This window comes from Oncorhynchus nerka, linkage group LG14 (assembly GCF_034236695.1).
Source record: "Oncorhynchus nerka isolate Pitt River linkage group LG14, Oner_Uvic_2.0, whole genome shotgun sequence".
In the NCBI taxonomy this organism is placed as follows: Eukaryota; Metazoa; Chordata; class Actinopteri; order Salmoniformes; family Salmonidae; genus Oncorhynchus; species Oncorhynchus nerka.
Window position 1 is genome coordinate 94,182,255 of NC_088409.1, and position 27,500 is coordinate 94,209,754.

Here is a 27,500-nt window from a genome sequence, read left to right on the forward strand (position 1 = left end):
GACATCAAGTCTATGAAATAACACATATGGAATCATGCAGTACTAAAAAAGTGTTAAACTAATCAAAATATATTTTATATTTGAGATTCTTCAAATAGCCACCCATTGCCTTGATGACAGCTTTGTACACTCTTGGCATTCTCTCAACCAGCTTCACCTGGAATGCTTTTCCCACATATACTGAGCACTTGTTGGCTGCTTTACCTTCCCTCTGCGGTCCAACTCATCGCAATTCATCTCAATTTGATTGAGGTCGGGAGATTGTGGAGGCCAGGTCACCTGATGCAGCACTCCATCACTCTCCTTCTTGGTCAAATAGCCCTTACACAGACTGGAGGTGTGTTGGGTCATTGTCCTGTTGAAAAACAAATGATAGTCCCACTAAGTGCAAACCAGATGGTATGGCGTATCGCTGCAGAATGCTGTGGTAGCCGTGCTGGTTAAGTGTGCCTTGAGTTCTTAATAAATCACAGACAGTGTCAACCGCAAAGCAACCCCATTCAATCACACCTCCTCCTCCATGCTTCACGGTGTGAACCACACATGCGGAGATCATGTGTTCACCCACACCGCGTCTCACAAAGACACGGTGGTTGGAACCAAAAATCTCAAATTTGGACTCCAGACCAAAAGACAAATTCCCACCTGTCAAATGTCCATTGCTCGTGTTTCTTGGCCCAAGCAAGTCTCTTCTTCTTATTGGTGTCCTTTAGTATTGGTTTCTTTGAAGAAATTCGACTCTGAAGGTCTGATTCATACAGTCTCCTCTGAACAGCTGATGTTGAGATGTGTCTGTTACTTGAACTCTGTGAAGCATTTATTTTGGCTGCAATTTCTGAGGCTAGTAACTCTAATGAACTGATCCTCTGCAGAATAGGTAACTCTGCCTCCTCCATTCCTGTGGCAGTTCTCATGAGAGCCAGGTAACTCTAATGAACTGATCCTCTGCAGAAGAGGTAACTCTGGGTCTTCATTCCTGTGGCGGTCCTCATGAGAGCCAGTTTCATCATAGCGCCTGATGGTTTTTGCGACTGCACTTGAAGAAACGTTCAACGTTTTTGAAATTTTCCATATTGACTGACCTAAGCAATGATGGACTGTCATTTCACTTTGCAGATTGGGCTGTTCTTGCCATAATATGGACTTGGTCTTTTACCAAATAGGGCTATCTTCTATATATCCCCCTTACCTTGTCACAACACAATTGATTGGCTCAAACACATTAAGAAGGAAAGAAATTCCACAAATTAACTTTTAACAAGGCACACCAGTTAACTGAAAATCATTCCAGGTGACTAATCATGAAGCTGGTTTAGAGAATGCCAAGAGTGTGCAAAACTGTCATCAAGGCAAAGGGTGGCTATTTGAAGAATCTCAAATATAAAATATATTTTGATTTGTTTAACACTTTTTTGGTTACTATATGATTCCATATGTGTTTTTCATAGTTTTGATATCTTCACTATTATTCTACAATGTAGAAAATAGTACAAAATAAAGAAAAATCCTTGAATGAGTAGATGTTGTAAAACCTCTGACCGGTAGTGTGGTAGTTTTGGGGCGGCAGGGTAGCCTAGTGGTTAGAGCGTAGAGGCGGCAGGGTAGCCTAGTGGTTAGAGTGTAGAGGCGGCAGGGTAGCCTAGTGGTTAGAGTGTAGAGGAGGTAGGTAGCCTAGTGGTTAGAGTGTAGAGGTGGCAGGGTAGCCTAGTGGTTAGAGTGTAGAGGTGGTAGGTAGCCTAGTGGTTAGAGTGTAGAGGTGGCAGGTTAGCCTAGTGGTTAGAGTGTAGAGGAGGCAGGGTAGCCTAGTGGTTAGAGTGTAGAGGTGGCAGGTTAGCCTAGTGGTTAGAGCGTAGAGGAGGCAGGTAGCCTAGTGGTTAGAGTGTAGAGGAGGCAGGTAGCCTAGTGGTTAGAGTGTAGAGGAGGCAGGTAACCTAGTGGTTAGAGTGTAGAGGTGGCAGGTTAGCCTAGTGGTTAGAGCGTAGAGGAGGCAGGTAGCCTAGTGGTTAGAGTGTAGAGGAGGCAGGTAGCCTAGTGGTTAGGCGTAGAGGCGGCAGGGTAGCCTAGTGGTTAGAGTGTAGAGGCGGCAGGGGTAGCCTAGTGGTTAGAGTGTAGAGGAGGTAGGTAGCCTAGTGGTTAGAGTGTAGAGGTGGCAGGGTAGCCTAGTGGTTAGAGTGTAGAGGTGGTAGGTAGCCTAGTGGTTAGAGTGTAGAGGTGGCAGGTTAGCCTAGTGGTTAGAGTGTAGAGGAGGCAGGGTAGCCTAGTGGTTAGAGTGTAGAGGTGGCAGGTTAGCCTAGTGGTTAGAGCGTAGAGGAGGCAGGTAGCCTATTGGTTAGAGTGTAGAGGAGGCAGGTAGCCTAGTGGTTAGAGTGTAGAGGAGGCAGGTAGCCTAGTGGTTAGAGTGTAGAGGCGGCAGGGTAGCCTAGTGGTTAGAGTGTAGAGGGGGCAGGGTAGCCTAGTGGTTAGAGTGTAGAGGAGGCAGGTAGCCTAGTGGTTAGAGTGTAGAGGAGGCAGGTAGCCTAGTGGTTAGAGTGTAGAGGTGGCAGGTAGCCTAGTGGTTAGAGTGTAGAGGAGGTAGGTAGCCTAGTGGTTAGAGTGTAGAGGCGGCAGGGTAGCCTAGTGGTTAGAGTGTAGAGGAGGTAGGTAGCCTAGTGGTTAGAGTGTAGAGGTGGCAGGGTAGCCTAGTGGTTAGAGTGTAGAGGCGGCAGGGTAGCCTAGTGGTTAGAGTGTAGAGGAGGTAGGTAGCCTAGTGGTTAGAGTGTAGAGGTGGCAGGGTAGCCTAGTGGTTAGAGTGTAGAGGTGGTAGGTAGCCTAGTGGTTAGAGTGTAGAGGTGGCAGGGTAGCCTAGTGGTTAGAGTGTAGAGGTGGTAGGTAGCCTAGTGGTTAGAGTGTAGAGGTGGCAGGTTAGCCTAGTGGTTAGAGTGTAGAGGAGGCAGGGTAGCCTAGTGGTTAGAGTGTAGAGGTGGCAGGTTAGCCTAGTGGTTAGAGCGTAGAGGAGGCAGGTAGCCTAGTGGTTAGAGTGTAGAGGAGGCAGGTAGCCTAGTGGTTAGAGTGTAGAGGAGGCAGGTAACCTAGTGGTTAGAGTGTAGAGGTGGCAGGTTAGCCTAGTGGTTAGAGCGTAGAGGAGGCAGGTAGCCTAGTGGTTAGAGTGTAGAGGAGGCAGGTAGCCTAGTGGTTAGAGCGTAGAGGCGGCAGGGTAGCCTAGTGGTTAGAGTGTAGAGGCGGCAGGGTAGCCTAGTGGTTAGAGTGTAGAGGAGGTAGGTAGCCTAGTGGTTAGAGTGTAGAGGTGGCAGGGTAGCCTAGTGGTTAGAGTGTAGAGGTGGTAGGTAGCCTAGTGGTTAGAGTGTAGAGGTGGCAGGTTAGCCTAGTGGTTAGAGTGTAGAGGAGGCAGGGTAGCCTAGTGGTTAGAGTGTAGAGGTGGCAGGTTAGCCTAGTGGTTAGAGCGTAGAGGAGGCAGGTAGCCTATTGGTTAGAGTGTAGAGGAGGCAGGTAGCCTAGTGGTTAGAGTGTAGAGGAGGCAGGTAGCCTAGTGGTTAGAGTGTAGAGGCGGCAGGGTAGCCTAGTGGTTAGAGTGTAGAGGGGGCAGGGTAGCCTAGTGGTTAGAGTGTAGAGGAGGCAGGTAGCCTAGTGGTTAGAGTGTAGAGGAGGCAGGTAGCCTAGTGGTTAGAGTGTAGAGGTGGCAGGTAGCCTAGTGGTTAGAGTGTAGAGGAGGTAGGTAGCCTAGTGGTTAGAGTGTAGAGGTGGCAGGCAGCCTAGTGGTTAGAGTGTAGAGGTGGCAGGGTAGCCTAGTGGTTACAGCGTAGAGGAGGCAGGTAGCCTAGTGGTTAGAGTGTAGAGGAGGCAGGTAGCCTAGTGGTTAGAGCGTAGAGGAGGTAGGTAGCCTAGTGGTTAGAGTGTAGAGGTGGCAGGTAGCCTAGTGGTTAGAGTGTAGAGGAGGTAGGTAGCCTAGTGGTTAGAGTGTAGAGGTGGCAGGTAGCCTAGTGGTTAGAGTGTAGAGGAGGTAGGTAGCCTAGTGGTTAGAGTGTAGAGGAGGCAGGTAGCCTAGTGGTTAGAGTGTAGAGGTGGTAGGTAGCCTAGTGGTTAGAGTGTAGAGGAGGTAGGTAGCCTAGTGGTTAGAGCGTAGAGGCGGCACGGTAGCCTAGTGGTTAGAGTGTAGAGGAGGCAGGTAGCCTAGTGGTTAGAGTGTAGAGGAGGCAGGTAGCCTAGTGGTTAGAGTGTAGAGGAGGCAGGTAGCCTAGTGGTTAGAGTGTAGAGGAGGCAGGTAGCCTAGTGGTTAGAGTGTAGAGGAGGCAGGTAGCCTAGTGGTTAGAGTGTAGAGGAGGCAGGTAGCCTAGTGGTTAGAGTGTAGAGGTGGCAGGTAGCCTAGTGGTTAGAGTGTAGAGGAGGCAGGTAGCCTAGTGGTTAGAGTGTAGAGGTGGCAGGTAGCCTAGTGGTTAGAGTGTAGAGGTGGCAGGTAGCCTAGTGGTTAGAGTGTAGAGGAGGCAGGTAGCCTAGTGGTTAGAGTGTAGAGGTGGCAGGTAGCCTAGTGGTTAGAGTGTAGAGGAGGCAGGTAGCCTAGTGGTTAGAGTGTAGAGGTGGCAGGTAGCCTAGTGGTTAGAGTGTAGAGGCGGCAGGGTAGCCTAGTGGTTAGAGTGTAGAGGTGGCAGGGTAACCTAGTGGTTAGAGTGTAGAGGAGGCAGGTAGCCTAGTGGTTAGAGTGTAGAGGAGGCAGGTAGCCTAGTGGTTAGAGTGTAGAGGTGGCAGGCAGCCTAGTGGTTAGAGTGTAGAGGTGGCAGGGTAGCCTGGTGGTTACAGCGTAGAGGAGGCAGGTAGCCTAGTGGTTAGAGTGTAGAGGTGGTAGGTAGCCTAGTGGTTAGAGTGTAGAGGAGGTAGGTAGCCTAGTGGTTAGAGTGTAGAGGTGGCAGGTAGCCTAGTGGTTAGAGTGTAGAGGAGGTAGGTAGCCTAGTGGTTAGAGTGTAGAGGAGGCAGGTAGCCTAGTGGTTAGAGCGTAGAGGAGGCAGGTAGCCTATTGGTTAGAGTGTAGAGGAGGCAGGTAGCCTAGTGGTTAGAGTGTAGAGGAGGCAGGTAGCCTAGTGGTTAGAGTGTAGAGGCGGCAGGGTAGCCTAGTGGTTAGAGTGTAGAGGGGGCAGGGTAGCCTAGTGGTTAGAGTGTAGAGGAGGCAGGTAGCCTAGTGGTTAGAGTGTAGAGGAGGCAGGTAGCCTAGTGGTTAGAGTGTAGAGGTGGCAGGTAGCCTAGTGGTTAGAGTGTAGAGGAGGTAGGTAGCCTAGTGGTTAGAGTGTAGAGGTGGCAGGCAGCCTAGTGGTTAGAGTGTAGAGGTGGCAGGGTAGCCTAGTGGTTACAGCGTAGAGGAGGCAGGTAGCCTAGTGGTTAGAGTGTAGAGGAGGCAGGTAGCCTAGTGGTTAGAGCGTAGAGGAGGTAGGTAGCCTAGTGGTTAGAGTGTAGATGTGGCAGGTAGCCTAGTGGTTAGAGTGTAGAGGAGGTAGGTAGCCTAGTGGTTAGAGTGTAGAGGTGGTAGGTAGCCTAGTGGTTAGAGTGTAGAGGAGGCAGGTAGCCTAGTGCTTAGAGTGTAGAGGTGGTAGGTAGCCTAGTGGTTAGAGTGTAGAGGAGGTAGGTAGCCTAGTGGTTAGAGCGTAGAGGCGGCAGGGTAGCCTAGTGGTTAGAGTGTAGAGGAGGCAGGTAGCCTAGTGGTTAGAGTGTAGAGGAGGCAGGTAGCCTAGTGGTTAGAGTGTAGAGGAGGCAGGTAGCCTAGTGGTTAGAGTGTAGAGGAGGCAGGTAGCCTAGTGGTTAGAGTGTAGAGGAGGCAGGTAGCCTAGTGGTTAGAGTGTAGAGGTGGCAGGTAGCCTAGTGGTTAGAGTGTAGAGGAGGCAGGTAGCCTAGTGGTTAGAGTGTAGAGGTGGCAGGTAGCCTAGTGGTTAGAGTGTAGAGGTGGCAGGTAGCCTAGTGGTTAGAGTGTAGAGGAGGCAGGTAGCCTAGTGGTTAGAGTGTAGAGGTGGCAGGTAGCCTAGTGGTTAGAGTGTAGAGGAGGCAGGTAGCCTAGTGGTTAGAGTGTAGAGGTGGCAGGTAGCCTAGTGGTTAGAGTGTAGAGGCGGCAGGGTAGCCTAGTGGTTAGAGTGTAGAGGTGGCAGGGTAACCTAGTGGTTAGAGTGTAGAGGAGGCAGGTAGCCTAGTGGTTAGAGTGTAGAGGAGGCAGGTAGCCTAGTGGTTAGAGTGTAGAGGTGGCAGGCAGCCTAGTGGTTAGAGTGTAGAGGTGGCAGGGTAGCCTAGTGGTTACAGCGTAGAGGAGGCAGGTAGCCTAGTGGTTAGAGTGTAGAGGAGGCAGGTAGCCTAGTGGTTAGAGCGTAGAGGAGGTAGGTAGCCTAGTGGTTAGAGTGTAGAGGTGGCAGGTAGCCTAGTGGTTAGAGTGTTGAGGAGGTAGGTAGCCTAGTGGTTAGAGTGTAGAGGTGGTAGGTAGCCTAGTGGTTAGAGTGTAGAGGAGGTAGGTAGCCTAGTGGTTAGAGTGTAGAGGTGGCAGGTAGCCTAGTGGTTAGAGTGTAGAGGAGGTAGGTAGCCTAGTGGTTAGAGTGTAGAGGTGGCAGGCAGCCTAGTGGTTAGAGTGTAGAGCTGGCAGGGTAGCCTAGTGGTTACAGCGTAGAGGAGGCAGGTAGCCTAGTGGTTAGAGTGTAGAGGAGGCAGGTAGCCTAGTGGTTAGAGCGTAGAGGAGGTAGGTAGCCTAGTGGTTAGAGTGTAGATGTGGCAGGTAGCCTAGTGGTTAGAGTGTAGAGGAGGTAGGTAGCCTAGTGGTTAGAGTGTAGAGGTGGTAGGTAGCCTAGTGGTTAGAGTGTAGAGGAGGCAGGTAGCCTAGTGCTTAGAGTGTAGAGGTGGTAGGTAGCCTAGTGGTTAGAGTGTAGAGGAGGTAGGTAGCCTAGTGGTTAGGGCGTAAGGCGGCAGGGTAGCCTAGTGGTTAGAGTGTAGAGGAGGCAGGTAGCCTAGTGGTTGGTTAGGTAGCCTAGTGGTTAGAGTGTAGGGAGGCAGGTAGCCTAGTGGTTAGAGTGTAGAGGAGGCAGGTAGCCTAGTGGTTAGAGTGTAGAGGAGGCAGGTAGCCTAGTGGTTAGAGTGTAGAGGTGGCAGGTAGCCTAGTGGTTAGAGTGTAGAGGAGGCAGGTAGCCTAGTGGTTAGAGTGTAGAGGTGGCAGGTAGCCTAGTGGTTAGAGTGTAGAGGTGGCAGGTAGCCTAGTGGTTAGAGTGTAGAGGAGGCAGGTAGCCTAGTGGTTAGAGTGTAGAGGTGGCAGGTAGCCTAGTGGTTAGAGGAGGCAGGTAGCCTAGTGGTTAGAGTGTAGAGGTGGCAGGTAGCCTAGTGGTTAGAGTGTAGAGGTGGCAGGGTAGCCTAGTGGTTAGAGTGTAGAGGTGGCAGGGTAGCCTAGTGGTTAGAGTGTAGAGGAGGCAGGTAGCCTAGTGGTTAGAGTGTAGAGGTGGCAGGTAGCCTAGTGGTTAGAGTGTAGAGGTGGCAGGCAGCCTAGTGGTTAGAGTGTAGAGGTGGCAGGGTAGCCTAGTGGTTAGAGTGTAGAGGAGGCAGGTAGCCTAGTGGTTAGAGTGTAGAGGAGGCAGGTAGCCTAGTGGTTTAGAGGAGGTAGGTAGCCTAGTGGAGGCAGAGGTGGCAGGTAGCCTAGTGGTTAGAGTGTAGAGGTGGCAGGTGGTAGGTAGCCTAGTGGTTAGAGCGTAGAGGAGGCAGGTAGCCTAGTGGTTAGAGTGTAGAGGTGGCAGGTAGCCTAGTGGTTAGAGTGTAGAGGAGGTAGGTAGCCTAGTGGTTAGAGTGTAGAGGTGGCAGGTAGCCTAGTGGTTGGTGTTGAGGAGGTAGTAGTGGTAGAGGTGGCAGGTAGCCTAGTGGTTAGAGTGTAGAGGAGGCAGGTAGCCTAGTGGTTAGAGTGTAGAGAGGTAGGTAGGTAGCCTAGTGGTTAGAGTGTAGAGGAGGCAGGTAGCCTAGTGGTTAGAGTGTAGAGGAGGCAGGTAGCCTAGTGGTTAGAGTGTAGAGGAGGCAGGTAGAGTGTAGAGTGTGAGGAGGCAGGTAGCCTAGTGGTTAGAGTGTAGAGGAGGCAGGTAGCCTAGTGGTTAGAGTGTAGAGGTGGGCAGGTAGCCTAGTGGTTAGAGTGTAGAGGAGGCAGGTAGCCTAGTGGTTAGAGTGTAGAGGAGGCAGGTAGCCTAGTGGTTAGAGTGTAGAGGAGGCAGGTAGCCTAGTGGTTAGAGTGTAGAGAGGCAGGTAGCCTAGTGGTTAGAGTGTAGAGGAGGCAGGTAGCCTAGTGGTTAGAGTGTAGAGGAGGCAGGTAGCCTAGTGGTTAGAGTGTAGAGGAGGCAGGTAGCCTAGTGGTTAGAGTGTAGAGGAGGCAGGTAGCCTAGAGGAGGCAGGTAGCCTAGTGGTTAGAGTGTAGAGGAGGCAGGTAGCCTAGTGGTTAGAGTGTAGAGGAGGCAGGTAGCCTAGTGGTTAGAGTGTAGAGGAGGCAGGTAGCCTAGTGGTTAGAGTGTAGAGGAGGCAGGTAGCCTAGTGGTTAGAGTGTAGAGGAGGCAGGTAGCCTAGTGGTTAGAGTGTAGAGGAGGCAGGTAGCCTAGTGGTTGGTTAGAGGTAGAGGAGGCAGGTAGCCTAGTGGTTAGAGTGTAGAGGAGGCAGGTAGCCTAGTGGTTAGAGTGTAGAGGAGGCAGGTAGCCTAGTGGTTAGAGTGTAGAGGAGGCAGGTAGCCTAGTGGTTAGAGTGTAGAGGCAGGTAGCCTGGTGGTAGCCTAGTTAGAGTGAGAGGCAGGTAGCCTAGTGGTTAGAGTGTAGAGGAGGCAGGTAGCCTAGTGGTTAGAGTGTAGAGGAGGCAGGTAGCCTAGTGGTTAGAGTGTAGAGGTGGCAGGTAGCCTAGTGGTTAGAGTGTAGAGGAGGCAGGTAGCCTAGTGGTTAGAGTGTAGAGGTGGCAGGTAGCCTAGTGGTTAGAGTGTAGAGGAGGCAGGTAGCCTAGTGGTTAGAGTGTAGAGGTGGCAGGTAGCCTAGTGGTTGGAGTGTAGAGGAGGCAGGTAGCCTAGTGGTTAGAGTGTAGAGGTGGCAGGTAGCCTAGTGGTTAGAGTGTAGAGGAGGCAGGTAGCCTAGTGGTTAGAGTGTAGAGGAGGCAGGTAGCCTAGTGGTTGGTTAGCCTAGTGGTTAGAGTGTAGAGGCGGCAGGGTAGCCTAGTGGTTAGAGTGTAGAGGCGGCAGGGTAGCCTAGTGGTTAGAGTGTAGAGGCGGCAGGGTAGCCTAGTGGTTAGAGTGTAGAGGAGGTAGGTAGCTTAGTGGTTAGAGTGTAGAGGTGGCAGGGTAGCCTAGTGGTTAGAGTGTAGAGGTGGTAGGTAGCCTAGTGGTTAGAGTGTAGAGGTGGCAGGTTAGCCTAGTGGTTAGAGTGTAGAGGTGGTAGGTAGCCTAGTGGTTAGAGTGTAGAGGTGGCAGGTTAGCCTAGTGGTTAGAGTGTAGAGGAGGCAGGGTAGCCTAGTGGTTAGAGTGTAGAGGTGGCAGGTTAGCCTAGTGGTTAGAGCGTAGAGGAGGCAGGTAGCCTAGTGGTTAGAGTGTAGAGGAGGCAGGTAGCCTAGTGGTTAGAGTGTAGAGGAGGCAGGTAGCCTAGTGGTTAGAGTGTAGAGGAGGCAGGTAGCCTAGTGGTTAGAGTGTAGAGGTGGTAGGTAGCCTAGTGGTTAGAGTGTAGAGGAGGTAGGTAGCCTAGTGGTTAGAGTGTAGAGGAGGTAGGTAGCCTAGTGGTTAGAGTGTAGAGGTGGTAGGTAGCCTAGTGGTTAGAGTGTAGAGGAGGTAGGTAGCCTAGTGGTTAGAGTGTAGAGGTGGCAGGTAGCCTAGTGGTTAGAGTGTAGAGGAGGTAGGTAGCCTAGTGGTTAGAGTGTAGAGGTGGCAGGTAGCCTAGTGGTTAGAGTGTAGAGGAGGTAGGTAGCCTAGTGGTTAGAGTGTAGAGGAGGCAGGTAGCCTAGTGGTTAGAGTGTAGAGGTGGTAGGTAGCCTAGTGGTTAGAGTGTAGAGGAGGTAGGTAGCCTAGTGGTTAGAGCGTAGAGACGGCAGGGTAGCCTAGTGGTTAGAGTGTAGAGGAGGCAGGTAGCCTAGTGGTTAGAGTGTAGAGGAGGCAGGTAGCCTAGTGGTTAGAGTGTAGAGGAGGCAGGTAGCCTAGTGGTTAGAGTGTAGAGGAGGCAGGTAGCCTAGTGGTTAGAGTGTAGAGGAGGCAGGTAGCCTAGTGGTTAGAGTGTAGAGGAGGCAGGTAGCCTAGTGGTTAGAGTGTAGAGGTGGCAGGTAGCCTAGTGGTTAGAGTGTAGAGGAGGCAGGTAGCCTAGTGGTTAGAGTGTAGAGGTGGCAGGTAGCCTAGTGGTTAGAGTGTAGAGGCGGCAGGGTAGCCTAGTGGTTAGAGTTTAGAGGTGGCAGGGTAACCTAGTGGTTAGAGTGTAGAGGCGGCAGGGTAGCCTAGTGGTTAGAGTTTAGAGGTGGCAGGGTAACCTAGTGGTTAGAGTGTAGAGGAGGCAGGTAGCCTAGTGGTTAGAGTGTAGAGGTGGCAGGTAGCCTAGTGGTTAGAGTGTAGAGGAGGCAGGTAGCCTAGTGGTTAGAGTGTAGAGGAGGCAGGTAGCCTAGTGGTTAGAGCGTAGAGGCGGCAGGGTAGCCTAGTGGTTAGAGCGTAGAGGCGGCAGGGTAGCCTAGTGGTTAGAGTGTAGAGGAGGTAGGTAGCCTAGTGGTTAGAGTGTAGAGGTGGCAGGGTAGCCTAGTGGTTAGATTGTAGAGGTGGTAGGTAGCCTAGTGGTTAGAGTGTAGAGGTGGCAGGTTAGCCTAGTGGTTAGAGTGTAGAGGAGGCAGGGTAGCCTAGTGGTTAGAGTGTAGAGGTGACAGGTTAGCCTAGTGGTTAGAGCGTAGAGGAGGCAGGTAGCCTAGTGGTTAGAGTGTAGAGGAGGCAGGTAGCCTAGTGGTTAGAGTGTAGAGGAGGCAGGTAGCCTAGTGGTTAGAGTGTAGAGGTGGCAGGGTAGCCTAGTGGTTAGAGTGTAGAGGGGGCAGGGTAGCCTAGTGGTTAGAGTGTAGAGGAGGCAGGTAGCCTAGTGGTTAGAGTGTAGAGGAGGCAGATAGCCTAGTGGTTAGAGTGTAGAGGTGGCAGGTAGCCTAGTGGTTAGAGTGTAGAGGAGGTAGGTAGCCTAGTGGTTAGTGTAGAGGTGGCAGGCAGCCTAGTGGTTAGAGTGTAGAGGTGGCAGGGTAGCCTAGTGGTTACAGCGTAGAGGAGGCAGGTAGCCTAGTGGTTAGAGTGTAGAGGAGGCAGGTAGCCTAGTGGTTAGAGCGTAGTGGAGGTAGGTAGCCTAGTGGTTTAGAGTGTAGAGGTGGCAGGTAGCCTAGTGGTTAGAGTGTAGAGGAGGTAGGTAGCCTAGTGGTTAGAGTGTAGAGGAGGTAGGTAGCCTAGTGGTTAGAGTGTAGAGGAGGCAGGTAGCCTAGTGGTTAGAGCGTAGAGGAGGTAGGTAGCCTAGTGGTTAGAGTGTAGAGGTGGCAGGTAGCCTAGTGGTTAGAGTGTAGAGGAGGTAGGTAGCCTAGTGGTTAGAGTGTAGAGGCGGCAGGGTAGCCTAGTGGTTAGAGTGTAGAGGAGGCAGGTAGCCTAGTGGTTAGAGTGTAGAGGAGGCAGGGTAGCCTAGTGGTTAGAGTGTAGAGGTGGTAGGTAGCCTAGTGGTTAGAGTGTAGAGGTGGCAGGTAGCCTAGTGGTTAGAGTGTAGAGGTGGCAGGCAGCCTAGTGGTTAGAGTGTAGAGGTGGCAGGCAGCCTAGTGGTTAGAGTGTAGAGGTGGCAGGGTAGCCTAGTGGTTAGAGTGTAGAGGAGGCAGGTAGCCTAGTGGTTAGAGTGTAGAGGTGGTAGGTAGCCTAGTGGTTAGAGCGTAGAGGCGGCAGGGTGGCCTAGTGGTTAGAGTGTAGAGGAGGCAGGTAGCCTAGTGGTTAGAGTGTAGAGGTGGTAGGTAGCCTAGTGGTTAGAGTGTAGAGGAGGTAGGTAGCCTAGTGGTTAGAGTGTAGAGGTGGCAGGGTGGCCTAGTGGTTAGAGTGTAGAGGAGGTAGGTAGCCTAGTGGTTAGAGCGTAGAGGCGGCAGGGTAGCCTAGTGGTTAGAGCGTAGAGGCGGCAGGGTAGCCTAGTGGTTAGAGCGTAGAGGTGGCAAGGTAGCCTAGTGGTTAGAGCGTTGGACTAGTAACCGGAAGGTTGCAAGTTCAAACCCCCGAGCTGACAAGGTGCAAATCTGTCGTTCTTCCCCTGAACAGGCCGTCATTGAAAATAAGAATATGTTCTTAACTGACTTACCTGGTTAAATAAAGGATAAAAAAAAAAGTTTATGTCACCAGATAAGTGGGTTGTTTTACAGGGTCAGCCAAAGTAGTACAGATCCCCTGAAGCGAATTAGGGTTAAGTGCATGACACAGGTGTGCTATCTACAGGTGTGCTATCTTAATTTGATCACTCTTTGTTCCAGAGAATTTCCCTGCACAACAGAATGTATCAACCCTTATAAGAATATCCATTAACTGTAATCCACATAATAATTTCCAGGTCAGAAGGATTATTTTCCAGCGGTGAGAAACTGGTCGAAACGGTCCTTCCAACAGTCCTTCAAACAGTCCTTAAACTGTCCTTCCAACAGTCCTTCCAACTGTCCTTCAAACAGTCCTTCCAACTGTCCTTCAAACAGTCCTTCCAACTGTCCTTCCACTGTCCTTCCAACAGTCCTTCCAACAGTCCTTCAAACAGTCCTTCAAACTGTCCTTCCAATAGTCCTTCCAACTGTCCTTCAAACAGTCCTTCCAACTGTCCTTCAAACAGTCCTTCCAACTGTCCTTCCACTGTCCTTCCAACTGTCCTTCCAACAGTCCTTCAAACTGTCCTTCCAATAGTCCTTCCACTGTCCTTCCAACAGTCCTTCCAACAGTCCTTCCAACTGTCCTTCCAACAGTCCTTCCAACTGTCCTTCCAACAGTCCTTCCAAAAGTCCTTCCAACAGTCCTTCCAACAGTCCTTCCAAAAGTCCTTCCAACAGTCCTTCCAACAGTCTTTCCAACAGTCCTTCAAGCAGTCCTTCCAACTGTCCTTCCAACAGTCCTTCAAACGGTCCTTCCAACGGTCCTTCCAACGGTCCTTCCAACTGTCCTTCCAACAGTCCTTCCAACAGTCCTTCAAACAGTCCTTCCAACAGTCCTTCCAACGGTCCTTCAAACGGTCCTTCCAACGGTCCTTCCAACAGTCCTTCCAACTGTCCTTACAAGAGTCCTTCCAACAGTCCTTCCAACTGTCCTTCCAACAGTCCTTCCAACAGTCCTTACAACAGTCCTTCAAACAGTCCTTACAACAGTCCTTACAACAGTCCTTCAAACAGTCCTTCCAACAGTCCTTAAACTATCCTTCCAGCAGTCCTTCAAACAGTCCTTCCAACAGTCCTTAAACTGTCCTTCCAGCAGTCCTTCAAACTAACATTCAAACAGTCCTTAAACTGTCCTTCCAACAGTCCTTCAAACCAAATCATGAGAAAACTAAAAGATAACTACTGGACACATGGGAAAGAATTAACAAAAAAACTGAGCAAACTAGAATGCTATTTGACCCTAAACAGAGAGTAAAAAAATCCAATTTTGATTATCTCAAATATCTACTGGGTGAAATATCTCAGTGTGACATCACAGCAGCAAGATGTGTGACCTGTTGCCTCAAGAAAAGGTCAATCAGTGAAGAACAAACACCATTGTAAAAACAACCTATATTTATGCTTATTTATTTTCCCTTGTGTACTTTAACCATTTCTACAACACTGTATATATATATATATATATATATATATATATATATATATATATATATATGACATTTGTAATGTCTTTATTGTTTTGAAACTTCTGTATGTGTAATGTTTACTGTTAATTTTTATTGTTTATTTCACTTTATATATTATCTACCTCACTTGCTTTGGCAATGTTAACACATGTTTCCTATGCCAATAAAGCCCTTGAATTGAATTGAATTGACTGCGTTAATGATACAACACACACTATGCTAACCCCCAACTTCAGCCACATACTCTCTCTCTCACACACACACACACACACACACACACACACAAGCACACAGACACACACACTCACACACTCACGCACTCACACACACACTCACCTGTATTTCATGCCGGTCAGTTTCCCTGTAGACTCTTTGAGGGAGATGTGGTGTCGGGGTGCGAACGCCCCAAAGCTACGTGCTATGATGGCCACGGTTCTGAACTTGGCCCGAGCTGCATTCCCCGGGCTGGTGGCATTCTTGTGATCCCCATTTCCACGTTTCATGTGGGGGTCCGTACAGGCTATAGACACCTGCATGGCTGGGCTGGATGGACCGACTCACCCTCGCAGAGAAATTTTCAGGACAGAGAGTCCAAGAGAAGTGGATGAATAGAGAGAGACTGAGATAAAGTTTTAAAATGTCTTGATCTCTTGTTGAAATTACCTGTTGATGTTAGAATGTCCTGTCTTCTTTCCCTGTTTAATATGTTGTTTCTTTCTCAGTGTTGTTGTTGTTGTTGTTTTGTGCCTCAGTGAACTGGAAGTCTTCTCGATGTGGTCGGTCCTTATCTTCCCTATGAAGAGAAAAGGTCAGTCCTCACAGGAAGGAGATGACAAACTTCCCCTACTTGTCTTCTCTTGGAAAGAATACGGTATTCCTTCCTGTCTTCTCCTGGAGAGAATACGGTCTTCCTTTCTGTCTTCTCCCGGAGAGAATACGGTATTCCTTCCTGTCTTCTCTTGGAGAGAATACGGTCTTCCTTCCTGTCTTCTCCTGGAGAGAATACGGTCTTCCTTCCTGTCTTCTCCTGGAGAGAATACGGTATTCCTTCCTGTCTTCTCCTGGAGAGAATATGTGAAAGTGGTCAGAAGAGTGCCAGTCAGAATGCTGAGAAGAAGTCCAGAGGAGGTGAAGTGGTTCCACAAGGATGCGATGAGAGTGGAATCTGGTCAGGACCGGTCATCATGTCTTGTCTAACCACAGAGAGAGAGAGGGAGGATGGGGGGATGGGGTCAGATGAGGGGTGAGGAGAGGGGGAAGGATGAGGGTTGATCTCAGGACTGGTGCTCTGTCATCCTTCACAGCGTTCAGCTCTCACGCTTCTTCTCTTCTTATGATGTGTTATTCTCCTAGCCTCTTTCACGTTCTCTTGCTCCAGCCTGCCGATGTTAATGTCTGTCACTAATGTGCATCTGCCCCAGATTCCCCTCTTCCCTTTCTTTTCTTATATTATCTTTATCTTCGTCACTCTGCCCTTCTTTTCTTTCGTTCTCAGCACTATAGCTCCATCTCCTCTGGTGCTCCTGCCGGGCAGTGAGTAGCATGCAGCGCTCTCTCTCTCTCGCTCCCTCTCCCTCTTGCTCTCTCTCTGTCTCCATCTCTCTGCATAGCACTCTCTGTCTGGTGCTCTCTCTCTCTCTCTCTCTCTCTCTCTCTCTCTCTGTCTCCATCTCTCTGCATAGCACTCTCTGTCTGGTGCTCTCTCTCTCTCTCTCTCGCTCCCTCTCTCTCTCTCTCTCTCTCTCTCTCTCTCTCTCCATCTCTCTGCATAGCACTCTCTGTCTGGTGCTCTCTCTCTCTCTCCCTCTCTCTCTTGCTCTCTCTCTGTCTCCATCTCTCTGCATAGCACTCTCTGTCTGGTGCTCTCTCTCTCTCTCCCTCTCTCTCTTGCTCTCTCTCTGTTTCCATCTCTCTGCATAGCACTCTCTGTCTGGTGCTCTCTCTCTCTCTCGCTCCCTCTCTCTCTTGCTCTCTCTCTGTCTCCATCTCTCTGCATAGCACTCTCTGCCTGGTGCTCTCTCTCTCTCTCCCTCTCTCTCTTGCTCTCTCTCTGTCTCCATCTCTCTGCATAGCACTCTCTGTCTGGTGCTCTCTCTCTCTCTCTCTCTCTCTCTCTCTCTCTCAATTCAGTTCATTTCAATTTAAGGGCTTTATTGGAATGGGAAACATGTGTTTACATTGCAAAAGCAAGTGAAATAGATAATAAACAAAAGTGAAATAAAGAATCAAAAATAAACAGTGAACATTACACTCACAAGGTTCCAAAAGAATAAAGACATTTCATATTATGTGCAAAGAGTTCAAGTACAAAAGGGAAAACAAATAAACATAAACAAGGGTTGTATTTACAGTGGTGTTTGTTCTTCACTGGTTGCCCTTTTCTTGTGGTATATACATTTTGATAAACTATCTCTCTCTGCCTAGTGCTCTCTCTCTTTCTCTTACTCTCTTTCTAGTGCTCTCTCTCTTTCTCTGACTCTGCCTAGTGCTCTCTCTCTCTTTCTCTGACTCTCTGCTCTCTCTTTCTCTGACTCTTTCTAGTGCTCTCTCTCTTTCTCTGACTCTTTCTAGTGCTCTCTCTCTTTCTCTGACTCTCTGCCTAGTGCTCTCTCTCTTTCTCTGACTCTCTGCCTAGTGCTCTCTCTCTTTCTCTGACTCTCTGCCTAGTGCTCTCTCTCTTTCTCTGCCTAGTGCTCTCTCTTTCTCTGACTCTCTTTCTCTGCCTAGTGCTCTCTCTCTTTCTCTGACTCTCTTTCTAGTGCTCTCTCTCTTTCTCTGACTCTTCCTAGTGCTCTCTCTCTTTCTCTGACTCTCTGCCTAGTGCTCTCTCTCTTTCTCTGACTCTCTCTCTCTGCCTAGTGCTCTCTCTCTTTCTCTGACTCTCTTTCTCTGCCTAGTGCTCTCTCTCTTTCTCTGACTCTCTGCCTAGTGCTCTCTCTCTTTCTCTGACTCTCTTTCTCTGCCTAGTGCTCTCTCTCTTTCTCTGACTCTCTTTCTAGTGCTCTCTCTCTTTCTCTGACTCTTCCTAGTGCTCTCTCTCTTTCTCTGACTCTCTGCCTAGTGCTCTCTCTCTTTCTCTGACTCTCTCTCTCTGCCTAGTGCTCTCTCTCTTTCTCTGACTCTCTTTCTCTGCCTAGTGCTCTCTCTCTTTCTCTGACTCTCTGCCTAGTGCTCTCTCTCTTTCTCTAACTCTCTCTCTCTGCCTAGTGCTCTCTCTAACTTTCTCTAACTCTCTCTCTCTCCACCTTTCTCTCTCTCTCTCTCTGCCTAGTGCTCTCTCTCTTTCTAACTCTCTCTCCACCCCCCTCTCTCTCTCTCTAACTTTCGCTCTCTCTCTTTCTCTAACTCTCTCTCTCTGCCTAGTGCTCTCTCTCTTTCTCTAACTCTCTCTCTCTCCACCTTTCTCTCTTTCTCTCTCTCTCTGCCTAGTGCTCTCTCTCTTTCTCTGACTCTTTCTAGTGCTCTCTCTCTTTCTCTGACTCTCTGCCTAGTGCTCTCTCTCTTTCTCTGACTCTCTGCCTAGTGCTCTCTCTCTTTCTCTGACTCTCTGCCTAGTGCTCTCTCTCTTTCTCTGCCTAGTGCTCTCTCTTTCTCTGACTCTCTTTCTCTGCCTAGTGCTCTCTCTCTTTCTCTGACTCTCTTTCTAGTGCTCTCTCTCTTTCTCTGACTCTTCCTAGTGCTCTCTCTCTTTCTCTGACTCTCTGCCTAGTGCTCTCTCTCTTTCTCTGACTCTCTCTCTCTGCCTAGTGCTCTCTCTCTTTCTCTGACTCTCTTTCTCTGCCTAGTGCTCTCTCTCTTTCTCTGACTCTCTGCCTAGTGCTCTCTCTCTTTCTCTGACTCTCTTTCTCTGCCTAGTGCTCTCTCTCTTTCTCTGACTCTCTTTCTAGTGCTCTCTCTCTTTCTCTGACTCTTCCTAGTGCTCTCTCTCTTTCTCTGACTCTCTGCCTAGTGCTCTCTCTCTTTCTCTGACTCTCTCTCTCTGCCTAGTGCTCTCTCTCTTTCTCTGACTCTCTTTCTCTGCCTAGTGCTCTCTCTCTTTCTCTGACTCTCTGCCTAGTGCTCTCTCTCTTTCTCTAACTCTCTCTCTCTGCCTAGTGCTCTCTCTAACTTTCTCTAACTCTCTCTCTCCACCTTTCTCTCTCTCTCTCTCTGCCTAGTGCTCTCTCTCTTTCTAACTCTCTCTCCACCCTCTCTCTCTCTCTCTAACTTTCGCTCTCTCTCTTTCTCTAACTCTCTCTCTCTGCCTAGTGCTCTCTCTCTTTCTCTAACTCTCTCTCTCTCCACCTTTCTCTCTTTCTCTCTCTCTCTGCCTAGTGCTCTCTCTCTTTCTCTAACTCTCTCTCTCCACTCCTCTCTCTCTCTCTCTCTCTTGCTCTCTCTCTCTAACTTTCTCTCTCTCTCTCTCTCTGCCTAGTGCTCTCACTCAGAGCTCCTCTGTCCAGTCTCAACATCAACAGTGAAGAGGCGAATCCTGTGATGCTGGCCTTCTAGGCAGAGTTGCAAAGAAAAAGTCATATCTCAGACCGGCTGATAAAAATGCAATATTAAGATGGGCAAAAGAACACAGACACTGGACAGAGATATGGCTTGTTCTTTGTAACTCTGCCTAGAAGGCCAGCATCCCGGAGTCGCCTCTTCACTGTTGATGTTGAGACTGGACAGAGGAGCTCTGCCTAGAAGGCCAGCATCCCGGAGTCGCCTCTTCACTGTTGATGTTGAGACTGGACAGAGGAACTCTGCCTAGAAGGCCAGCATCCCGGAGTCGCCTCTTCACTGTTGATGTTGAGACTGGACAGAGGAACTCTGCCTAGAAGGCCAGCATCCCGGAGTCGCCTCTTCACTGTTGACGTTTTGACTGGTGTTTTGCGGGTACTATTTAATGATGCTGCCAGTTGAGGACTTGTGGCGCGTCTGTTTCAGGGAATCTCTGAAATGGATGCCTCATTCATATTTTAGAGAAAAGGAATGGACAAAGAAGAATCATTGCCTCAAATCAGCTGTTGGACAGGAGCTCACTAGCCCAAGTGGAATTAGATAGAGGACAGTAGAGTTCTATACTGAGCTCTACCAGTGGAATTAGAAAGAGGACAGTAGAGTTCTATACTGAGCTCTACAAGTGGAATTAGAAGTGTGAGTACAAAGAGGATAAAACAGTGACACAGCAGTTCCTTGATTGGCTCCCACAGGTGGCTGCAGATGCTCAGGTTGAACTAGAGCCACCATTGTCTTTGCAGGAGCTATACACTGAATTCAAATGCATGGAAAATGGAAGGACATTGATGGGCTTCCTGTTGACTTTTTAAAGTCTTTTTTGGGGGGCTATAATGGGAGAGGATTGGCTAGCAGTAGTTAACGATAGTTTGACCGGAGGGTTACTACCGATAAGCTGCAGAAGGGCAGTCCACCTCAACCTACTGCCCAAAAATGGTGACCCTGTGGATGTGAAGAACTGGAGGCCGGTGGCCTTAATGTGCACTGATTATAAGATCCTGTTCAAGGCTTTGTCCACCAAGCTGAGGGATGTGATAGGTTAAATCATACATACAGATCAGTCCTACTGTGTTCCCAGCAGGCAGATAGAGGATAACATGTCCCTGATTCTGCATATTTTGGACGTCTCTAGGGCTATCGGGATGGATGCTGGTCTAATTTCAATTGATCAGGAAAAGGAATTTGTCCGAATTGAACTTCAATTCTTATGGTGCATCTTTGTGGCATTTGGTTTCAGCTCTGGTTTTATTGCCATGATCAGGGTGATTTATGGTGACATTGAAAGTGTATTGAAAGTGGCTTGAGTGCTCCTTTAAAAAGTGTGTCGAGGTATTAGGCAGGGGTGTTCGTTGTCGGGAATATTATATACCATTGCTAGAGAGCCACCACTAAATAGCATTAGAAGTAGCATTGAAGGGATGTACCTTTCAGGGGATATTCCTCATATTTGTCTCTCAGCCTATGCTGATGATGTAGTTATTCCAGTGAAAAAATCAATAGTTTGATGAGGTGAGGTGAATAGTTTGATCGGTTTAGGGGGAATATACTCGGCAAAGGTAAATTGGGGGGGGGGGGGGGGGGAGTAGTGCTCTACAGATTGGGAAATGGTCTGGAGGGATCACGGCTTTGCCCAGGGGGGTTGGAATGGTATACGATAGGTTTTAAGTATCTTGGAGTGTACCTAGGGGATGGGGGGACTATGGGAATCAATTGGAACGGGGTGGTTGAAATGGTGGAAGGAGGATGAGGAGATGGTGTTGGTTGTTATCTCGTATGTCATATAGGGGACAAACAATTATTGTTAACAATGTGGTTGCCTCTGTGCAGTGTATGGGGAAATAGCTGGTAGCAGCATATATGGTAATAGCTGGTAGCAGTGTATGAGGAAATAGCTGGTAGCAGTGTATGAGGAAATAGCTGGTAGCAGTGTATGGGGAAATAGCTGGTAGCAGTGTATGAGGAAATAGCTGGTAGCAGCATATATGGTAATAGCTGGTAGCAGTGTATGGGGAAATAGCTGGTAGCAGTGTATATGGTAATAGCTGGTAGCAGTGTTTGGGGAAATAGCTGGTAGCAGTGTATGGGGAAATAGCTGGTAGCAGCATATATGGTAATATCTGGTAGCAGTGTATGGGGAAATAGCTGGTAGCAGAATATTTGGTAATAGCTGGTAGCAGTGTATGAGGAAATAGCTGGTAGCAGTGTATGAGGAAATAGCTGGTAGCAGCATATATGGTAATAGCTGGTAGCAGTGTATGAGGAAATAGCTGGTAGCAGCATATATGGTAATAGCTGGTAGCAGTGTATATGGTAATAGCTGGTAGCAGTGTATGAGGAAATAGCTGGTAGCAGTGTATGAGGAAATAGCTGGTAGCAGTGTATGAGGAAATAGCTGGTAGCAGCATATATGGTAATAGCTGGTAGCAGTGTATGAGGAAATAGCTGGTAGCAGTGTATGGGGAAATAGCTGGTAGCAGTATATATGGTAATAGCTGGTAGCAGTGTATATGGTAATAGCTGGTAGCAGTGTATGAGGAAATAGCTGGTAGCAGTGTATGAGGAAATAGCTGGTAGCAGCATATATGGTAATATCTGGTAGCAGTGTATATGGTAATAGCTGGTAGCAGTATATATGGTAATAGCTGGTAGCAGTGTATGAGGAAATAGCTGGTAGCAGTGTATGAGGAAATAGCTGGTAGCAGTGTATGGGGAAATAGCTGGTAGCAGTATATATGGTAATAGCTGGTAGCAGTGTATATGGTAATATCTGGTAGCAGTGTATGAGGAAATAGCTGGTAGCAGTGTATGAGGAAATAGCTGGTAGCAGTGTATGAGGAAATAGCTGGTAGCCGTGTATGGGGAAATAGCTGGTAGCAGTGTATGGGGAAATAGCTGGTAGCAATGTATATGGTAATAGCTGGTAGCAGTGTATGGGGAAATAGCTGGTAGCAATGTATGGGGAAATAGCTGGTAGCAGTATATATGGTAATAGCTGGTAGCAGTGTATGGGGAAATAGCTGGTAGCAGTGTATGGGGAAATAGCTGGTAGCAGCATATATGGTAATAGCTGGTAGCAGTGTATGGGGAAATAGCTGGTAGCAGTGTATGAGGAAATAGCTGGTAGCAGTGTATGGGGAAATAGCTGGTAGCAGTGTATGGGGAAATAGCTGGTAGCAGTGTATGGGGAAATAGCTGGTAACAGTGTATGGGGAAATAGCTGGTAACAGTGTATGGGGAAATAGCTGGTAGCAATGTATATGGTAATAGCTGGTAGCAGTGTATGGGGAAATAGCTGGTAGCAATGTATGGGGAAATAGCTGGTAGCAGTATATATGGTAATAGCTGGTAGCAGTGTATGATGATAATAGCTGGTAGCAGTGTGTATGGGGAAATAGCTGGTAGCAGTGTATGGGGAAATAGCTGGTAGCAGCATATATGGTAATAGCTGGTAGCAGTGTATGGGGAAATAGCTGGTAGCAGTGTATGAGGAAATAGCTGGTAGCAGTGTATGGGGAAATAGCTGGTAGCAGTGTATGGGGAAATAGCTGGTAGCAGTGTATGGGGAAATAGCTGGTAACAGTGTATGGGGAAATAGCTGGTAACAGTGTATGGGGAAATAGCTGGTAACAGTGTTTGGGGAAATAGCTGGTAACAGTGTTTGGGGAAATAGCTGGTAGCAGTGTATGGGGAAATAGCTGGTAGCAGTGTATGGGGAAATAGCTGGTAGCAGTATATATGGTAATAGCTGGTAGCAGTGTATGAGGAAATAGCTGGTAGCAGTGTATGAGGAAATAGCTGGTAGCAGTGTATATGGTAATAGCTGGTAGCAGTGTATGAGGAAATAGCTGGTAGCAGTGTATGAGGAAATAGCTGGTAGCAGTGTATGGGGAAATAGCTGGTAGCAGTGTATGGGGAAATAGCTGGTAGCAGCATATATGGTAATAGCTGGTAGCAGTGTATGGGGAAATAGCTGGTAGCAGCATATATGGTAATAGCTGGTAGCAGTGTATATGGTAATAGCTGGTAGCAGTGTATGGGGAAATAGCTGGTAGCAGTGTATATGGTAATAGCTGGTAGCAGTGTATATGGTAATAGCTGGTAGCAGTGTATGGGGAAATAGCTGGTAGCAGTGTATATGGTAATAGCTGGTAGCAGTGTATGGGGAAATAGCTGGTAGCAGTGTATGGGGAAATAGCTGGTAGCAGAATATATGGTAATAGCTGGTAGCAGCATATATGGTAATAGCTGGTAGCAGTGTATGGGGAAATAGCTGGTAGCAGTGTATGGGGAAATAGCTGGTAGCAGCATATATGGTAATAGCTGGTAGCAGTGTATGGGGAAATAGCTGGTGAGAATGTGCAACATTTTAGACTGATCCAATGAACCATTGCATTTCTGTTTAAAATGTTGTATCAAGATTACCCAAATGTGCCTAATTGGTTTTTAATACATTTTCAAGTTCATAACGGTGCTCTGTCCTCAAACAATAACATGGTATTATTTCACTGTAAATTGGACAGTGACAATATCAGATATGTCTATGTCCTGGGAAATGTTCTTGTTCCTTACAATCTCATGCTAATCACATTAGCCTATGTTAGCTCAACTGCTCAACTCAACGGGGGACCCACCGATCCTGTAGAGGCTTTTCAATGTTTATGTTTACCGATGACATTTGTATTTAATATTTGCCAATGACATTTGTATTTAATGTTTGTATTAACCGATGAGGTGATCTAAGAAAAAGAAAAAGTCCTGAAAATGTATTTTGAGCATTTGATCATTACTGTTCTGCTATAGATACATTTCAACACAGATTTTAAAAAAGCTTGTTCCCGATTGAGAAAAATGTGTTAGTGGTTTGGCGTTTGTGTGAGAGTGTGTGTGAAGGGGGGACGGGTGACTGTGTGTGTGTGTGTGTGTGTGTGTGTGTGTGTGTGTGTGTGTGTGTGTGTGTGTGTGTGTGTGTGTGTGTGTGTGTGTGTGTGTGTGTGTGTGTGTGTGTGTGTGTGAGAGAGTGTGTGTGAAGGGGGGATGGGTGACTGTGACATGTGACTGTACGCGTTTTTAACGTATGACTCCATCCGTCTGCTCCCCAGTCATTTAGTTTGGGTGTGTCAAGCCAAACGGAGGGAGATGAAGCATCTTATGTCTTTGTGTTTCAATGTGTGTGTGTGTGTGTGTGTGTGTGTGTGTGTGTGTGTGTGTGTGTGTGTGTGTGTGTGTGTGTGTGTGTGTGTGTGTGTGTAGTGTGTGTGTGTGTGTGTGCGTGCGTGTGTGTGTATGTATGTGTGTGCGTGTGTGTGTGTGTGTGTCAAAACAGTAGTGATGTGTGTGTGTGAATACAATAGTAATGTGTTTTCCATTTTATGCATCATGAAGCATGAAAGTGGGTGTGTGTGTGTGTGTGCGTGCGTGTGCGTGCGTGTGTGTGCGTGCGTGTGTGTGTGTGTGTGTGCATGCGTGCGTGTGCGTGTGTGTGTGTGTATATATGTGTGTGTGTGTGTGTGTGTGTGTGTGTGTGTGTGTGTGTGTGTGTGTGTGTGTGTGTGTGTGTGTGTGTGTGTGTGTGTGTGTGTGTGTGTGTGTGTGTGTGTGTGTGTGTGTGTGTGTGTGTGTGTGTGTTTGCGTGCGTGCGTGCGTGCGTGCGTGCGTGCGTGCGTGCGTGCGTGTGTGTGTGTGTGTCAGCAGAGTAAATGTCAGCTGTTTGATTGTTTGTTCAAAGAGAAAGTTTTCTGCTCACTGACCCTGAGGCAGTAGACAGAGTTTGGCCCTCAACAACACAGGAGAACTAGCTACCTCTGAATTAGACAGTCCACACACACACACACACACACACACACTTTCATGCTTCATGATGCACACACACACACTACACACACATTACTATTGTATTCACACACACACACATCACTACTGTTTTGACACACACACACGCAAGCACGCACACACACACACACACACACCACTCCACATTTTTAACGCACATCGCCTCAAAATAGCAACCCTCAACCTACATCTCTCAACTCACACCTAAATACAGACTGCTGCTTTTCTGGGACTGCTGTCAATGAGTGCACTAAACCAGAGCTCACAAATAACCAGAACTCACAGATTAACCAGAGCTCACAGATAAACCAGCACTCACAGTTAACCAGCGCTCACAGATAAACCAGCACTCACAGTTGACCAGAGCTCACAGATAAACCAGCACTCACAGATAACCAGCGATCACAGATAACTAGAGCTCACAGATAAACCAGCACTCACAGTTAACCAGAGCTCACAGATAAACCAGCACTCATAGATAAACCAGAGCTCACAGATAAACCAGCACTCACAGATAAACCAGCACTCATAGATAAACCAGAGCTCACAGTTAACCAGAGCTCACAGATAAACCAGCACTCATAGATAAACCAGAGCTCACAGATAACTAGAGCTCACAGATAAATCAGCACTCACAGTTAACCAGAGTTCACAGATTAACCAGAGCTCACAGATAAACCAGAGCTCACAGATAAACCAGAGCTCACAGATACCCAGTTAAATAAAAGTGAATGTTTTGGGTGTAGGACTGATGAACTGCACATTGGAACATAGATTGGACTCATCAGGAGTCAACTGTGTAGCAATACTGTCATTTGTGCAATCATCCACTTCACCCCACACCAGCAAATAACCCCTCCTACCATTCCTCCTGCCTTCCTCCTGCCTTCCTCGTCCTTCCCCTCCTCCTGATCCTCCCCCTTGTCCACCTCCACCTCCTCCCCCTCCAACCTCCTCCTCCACCTCCTCCTCCCCCCAACCTCCTCCTCCCCTTCCTCCTCCTCCTCCTCCTCCTCCTCCCCCTCCTCCACTTCCTCCCCCTCCTCCTACTCCCCCTCCTCCCTCCTTCTACTCCCCCTCCTCCACTTCCACCTCCTCCCTTCCCTCACTTCCTCCCTTCTTCATCCTCCTCCTCCACCTCCCCCTCCTCCTCCTCCACCTCCCCCTCCTCCTAAACTTCCCCCTCCTCTCCCCCTCCCCCTCCACTTCCTCCTCCTCATCCTCCTCATCCTCCTCCTCCTCGTCCTCCTCCTCCTCCTCGTCCTCCTCCTCCTCCACCTCCCCTCCCCCTCCTCCTCCTCCACCTCCACCTCCTTAGTCCTTGGCTAGAATGAAAGCTTGCACAAACAGCAGACCATAACTTATTGAACATGATTTGAAACTGGCCTTTTTCAGAAAAGAGATTAATCACATGAAAAACTGAAAGGGGCAGGAACTCCATCCACATTAGCAATGTGGTCCTCTGCAGTTAGTAGAACATGGTCCTCTGCAGTTAGTAGAACATGGTCCTCTGTAGTTAGTAGAACATGGTCCTCTGTAGTTAGTAGAACATGGTCCTCTGTAGGTCAGTTAGTAGAACATGGTCTTCTGTAGTTCAGTGAGTAGAACATGGTCCTCTATAGTTAGTAGAACATGGTCCTCTGTAGGTCAGTTAGTAGAACATGGTCCTCTGTAGTTCAGTTAGTAGAACATGGTCCTCTGTAGTTCAGTTAGTAGAACATGGTCCTCTGTAGTTCAGTTAGTAGAACATGGTCCTCTATAGTTAGTAGAACATGGTCCTCTGTAGGTCAGTTAGTAGAACATGGTCCTCTGTAGGTCAGTTAGTAGAACATGGTCCTCTGTAGGTCAGTTAGTAGAACACGGTCCTCTGTAGGTCAGTTAGTAGAGCATGGTCCTCTGTAGTTCAGTTAGTAGAACATGGTCCTCTGTAGTTGGTAGAACATGGTCCTCTGTAGTTCAGATAGTAGAACATGGTCCTCTGTAGTTCAGTTAGTAGAACATGGTCCTCTGTAGTTCAGTTAGTAGAACATGGCCCTCTGTAGTTCAGTTAGTAGAGCATGGTCCTCTGTAGTTAGTAGAACATGGTCCTCTGTAGTTCAGATAGTAGAACATGGTCCTCTGTAGTTCAGTTAGTAGAACACGGTCCTCTGTAGTTCAGTTAGTAGAACATGGTCCTCTGTAGTCCAGTTAGTAGAACATGGTCCTCTGTAGTTCAGTTAGTAGAACACAGTCCTCTGTAGTTCAGTTAGTAGAACACGGTCCTCTGTAGGTCAGTTAGTAGAACATGGTCCTCTGTAGTTCAGTTAGTAGAACATGGTCCTCTGTAGTCCAGTTAGTAGAACATGGTCCTCTGTAGTTCAGTTAGTAGAACACGGTCCTCTGTAGTTCAGTTAGTAGAACATGGTCCTCTGTAGTCCAGTTAGTAGAACATGGTCCTCTGTAGGTCAGTTAGTAGAACATGGTCCTCTGTAGTTCAGTTAGTAGAACATGGTCCTCTGTAGTCCAGTTAGTAGAACATGGTCCTCTGTAGTTCAGTTAGTAGAACACGGTCCTCTGTAGTTCAGTTAGTAGAACATGGTCCTCTGTAGTTCAGATAGTAGAACATGGTCCTCTGTAGTTCAGTTAGTAGAACATGGTCCTCTGTAGTTCAGTTAGTAGAACATGGTCCTCTGTAGTTCAGATAGTAGAACATGGTCCTCTGTAGTTCAGTTAGTAGAACATGGTCCTCTGTAGTTCAGATAGTAGAACATGGTCCTCTGTAGTTCAGTTAGTAGAACATGGTCCTCTGTAGTTCAGTTAGTAGAACACGGTCCTCTGTAGTTCAGATAGTAGAACATGGTCCTCTGTAGGTCAGTTAGTAGAACATGGTCCTCTGTAGTTCAGTTAGTAGAACATGGTCCTCTGTAGTCCAGTTAGTAGAACATGGTCCTCTGTAGTTCAGTTAGTAGAACACGGTCCTCTGTAGTTCAGATAGTAGAACATGGTCCTCTGTAGTTCAGTTAGTAGAACACGGTCCTCTGTAGTTCAGTTAGTAGAACACGGTCCTCTGTAGTTCAGATAGTAGAACATGGTCCTCTGTAGTTCAGTTAGTAGAACACGGTCCTCTGTAGTTCAGTTAGTAGAACATGGTCCTCTGTAGTTCAGATAGTAGAACATGGTCCTCTGTAGTTCAGTTAGTAGAACACAGTCCTCTGTAGTTCAGTTAGTAGAACATGGTCCTCTGTAGTCCAGTTAGTAGAGTATGGTGTTCTGTAGTTTAGTTAGTAGAGCATGGTCCTCTGTAGTTCAGTTAGTAGAACATGGTCCTCTGTAGTCCAGTTAGTAGAACATGGTCCTCTGTAGTTCAGTTAGTAGAACATGGTCCTCTGTAGTTCAGATAGTAGAACA

General features: G+C 48.1%; 1 protein-coding gene across 2 annotated transcripts in view; it reads right to left on the bottom strand.

The window, feature by feature from the left end:
• Positions 1-27,500, bottom strand: part of LOC115124585 (voltage-gated potassium channel subunit beta-1) — a 218,241-nt gene that overhangs the window by 151,668 nt on the left and 39,073 nt on the right. Inside the window, exon 1 of one of the 2 annotated variants that reach the window (XM_065000553.1) lies at positions 14,130-17,870. The exons of the other annotated variant lie outside the window; for it this stretch is intronic. Coding sequence (XP_064856625.1) covers positions 14,130-14,329 — 200 coding nt within the window. The 5' untranslated portion in view covers positions 14,330-17,870. Of the gene's footprint in view, positions 1-14,129; positions 17,871-27,500 lie in introns of those variants that run through there. 2 annotated transcript variants of the gene reach the window in all.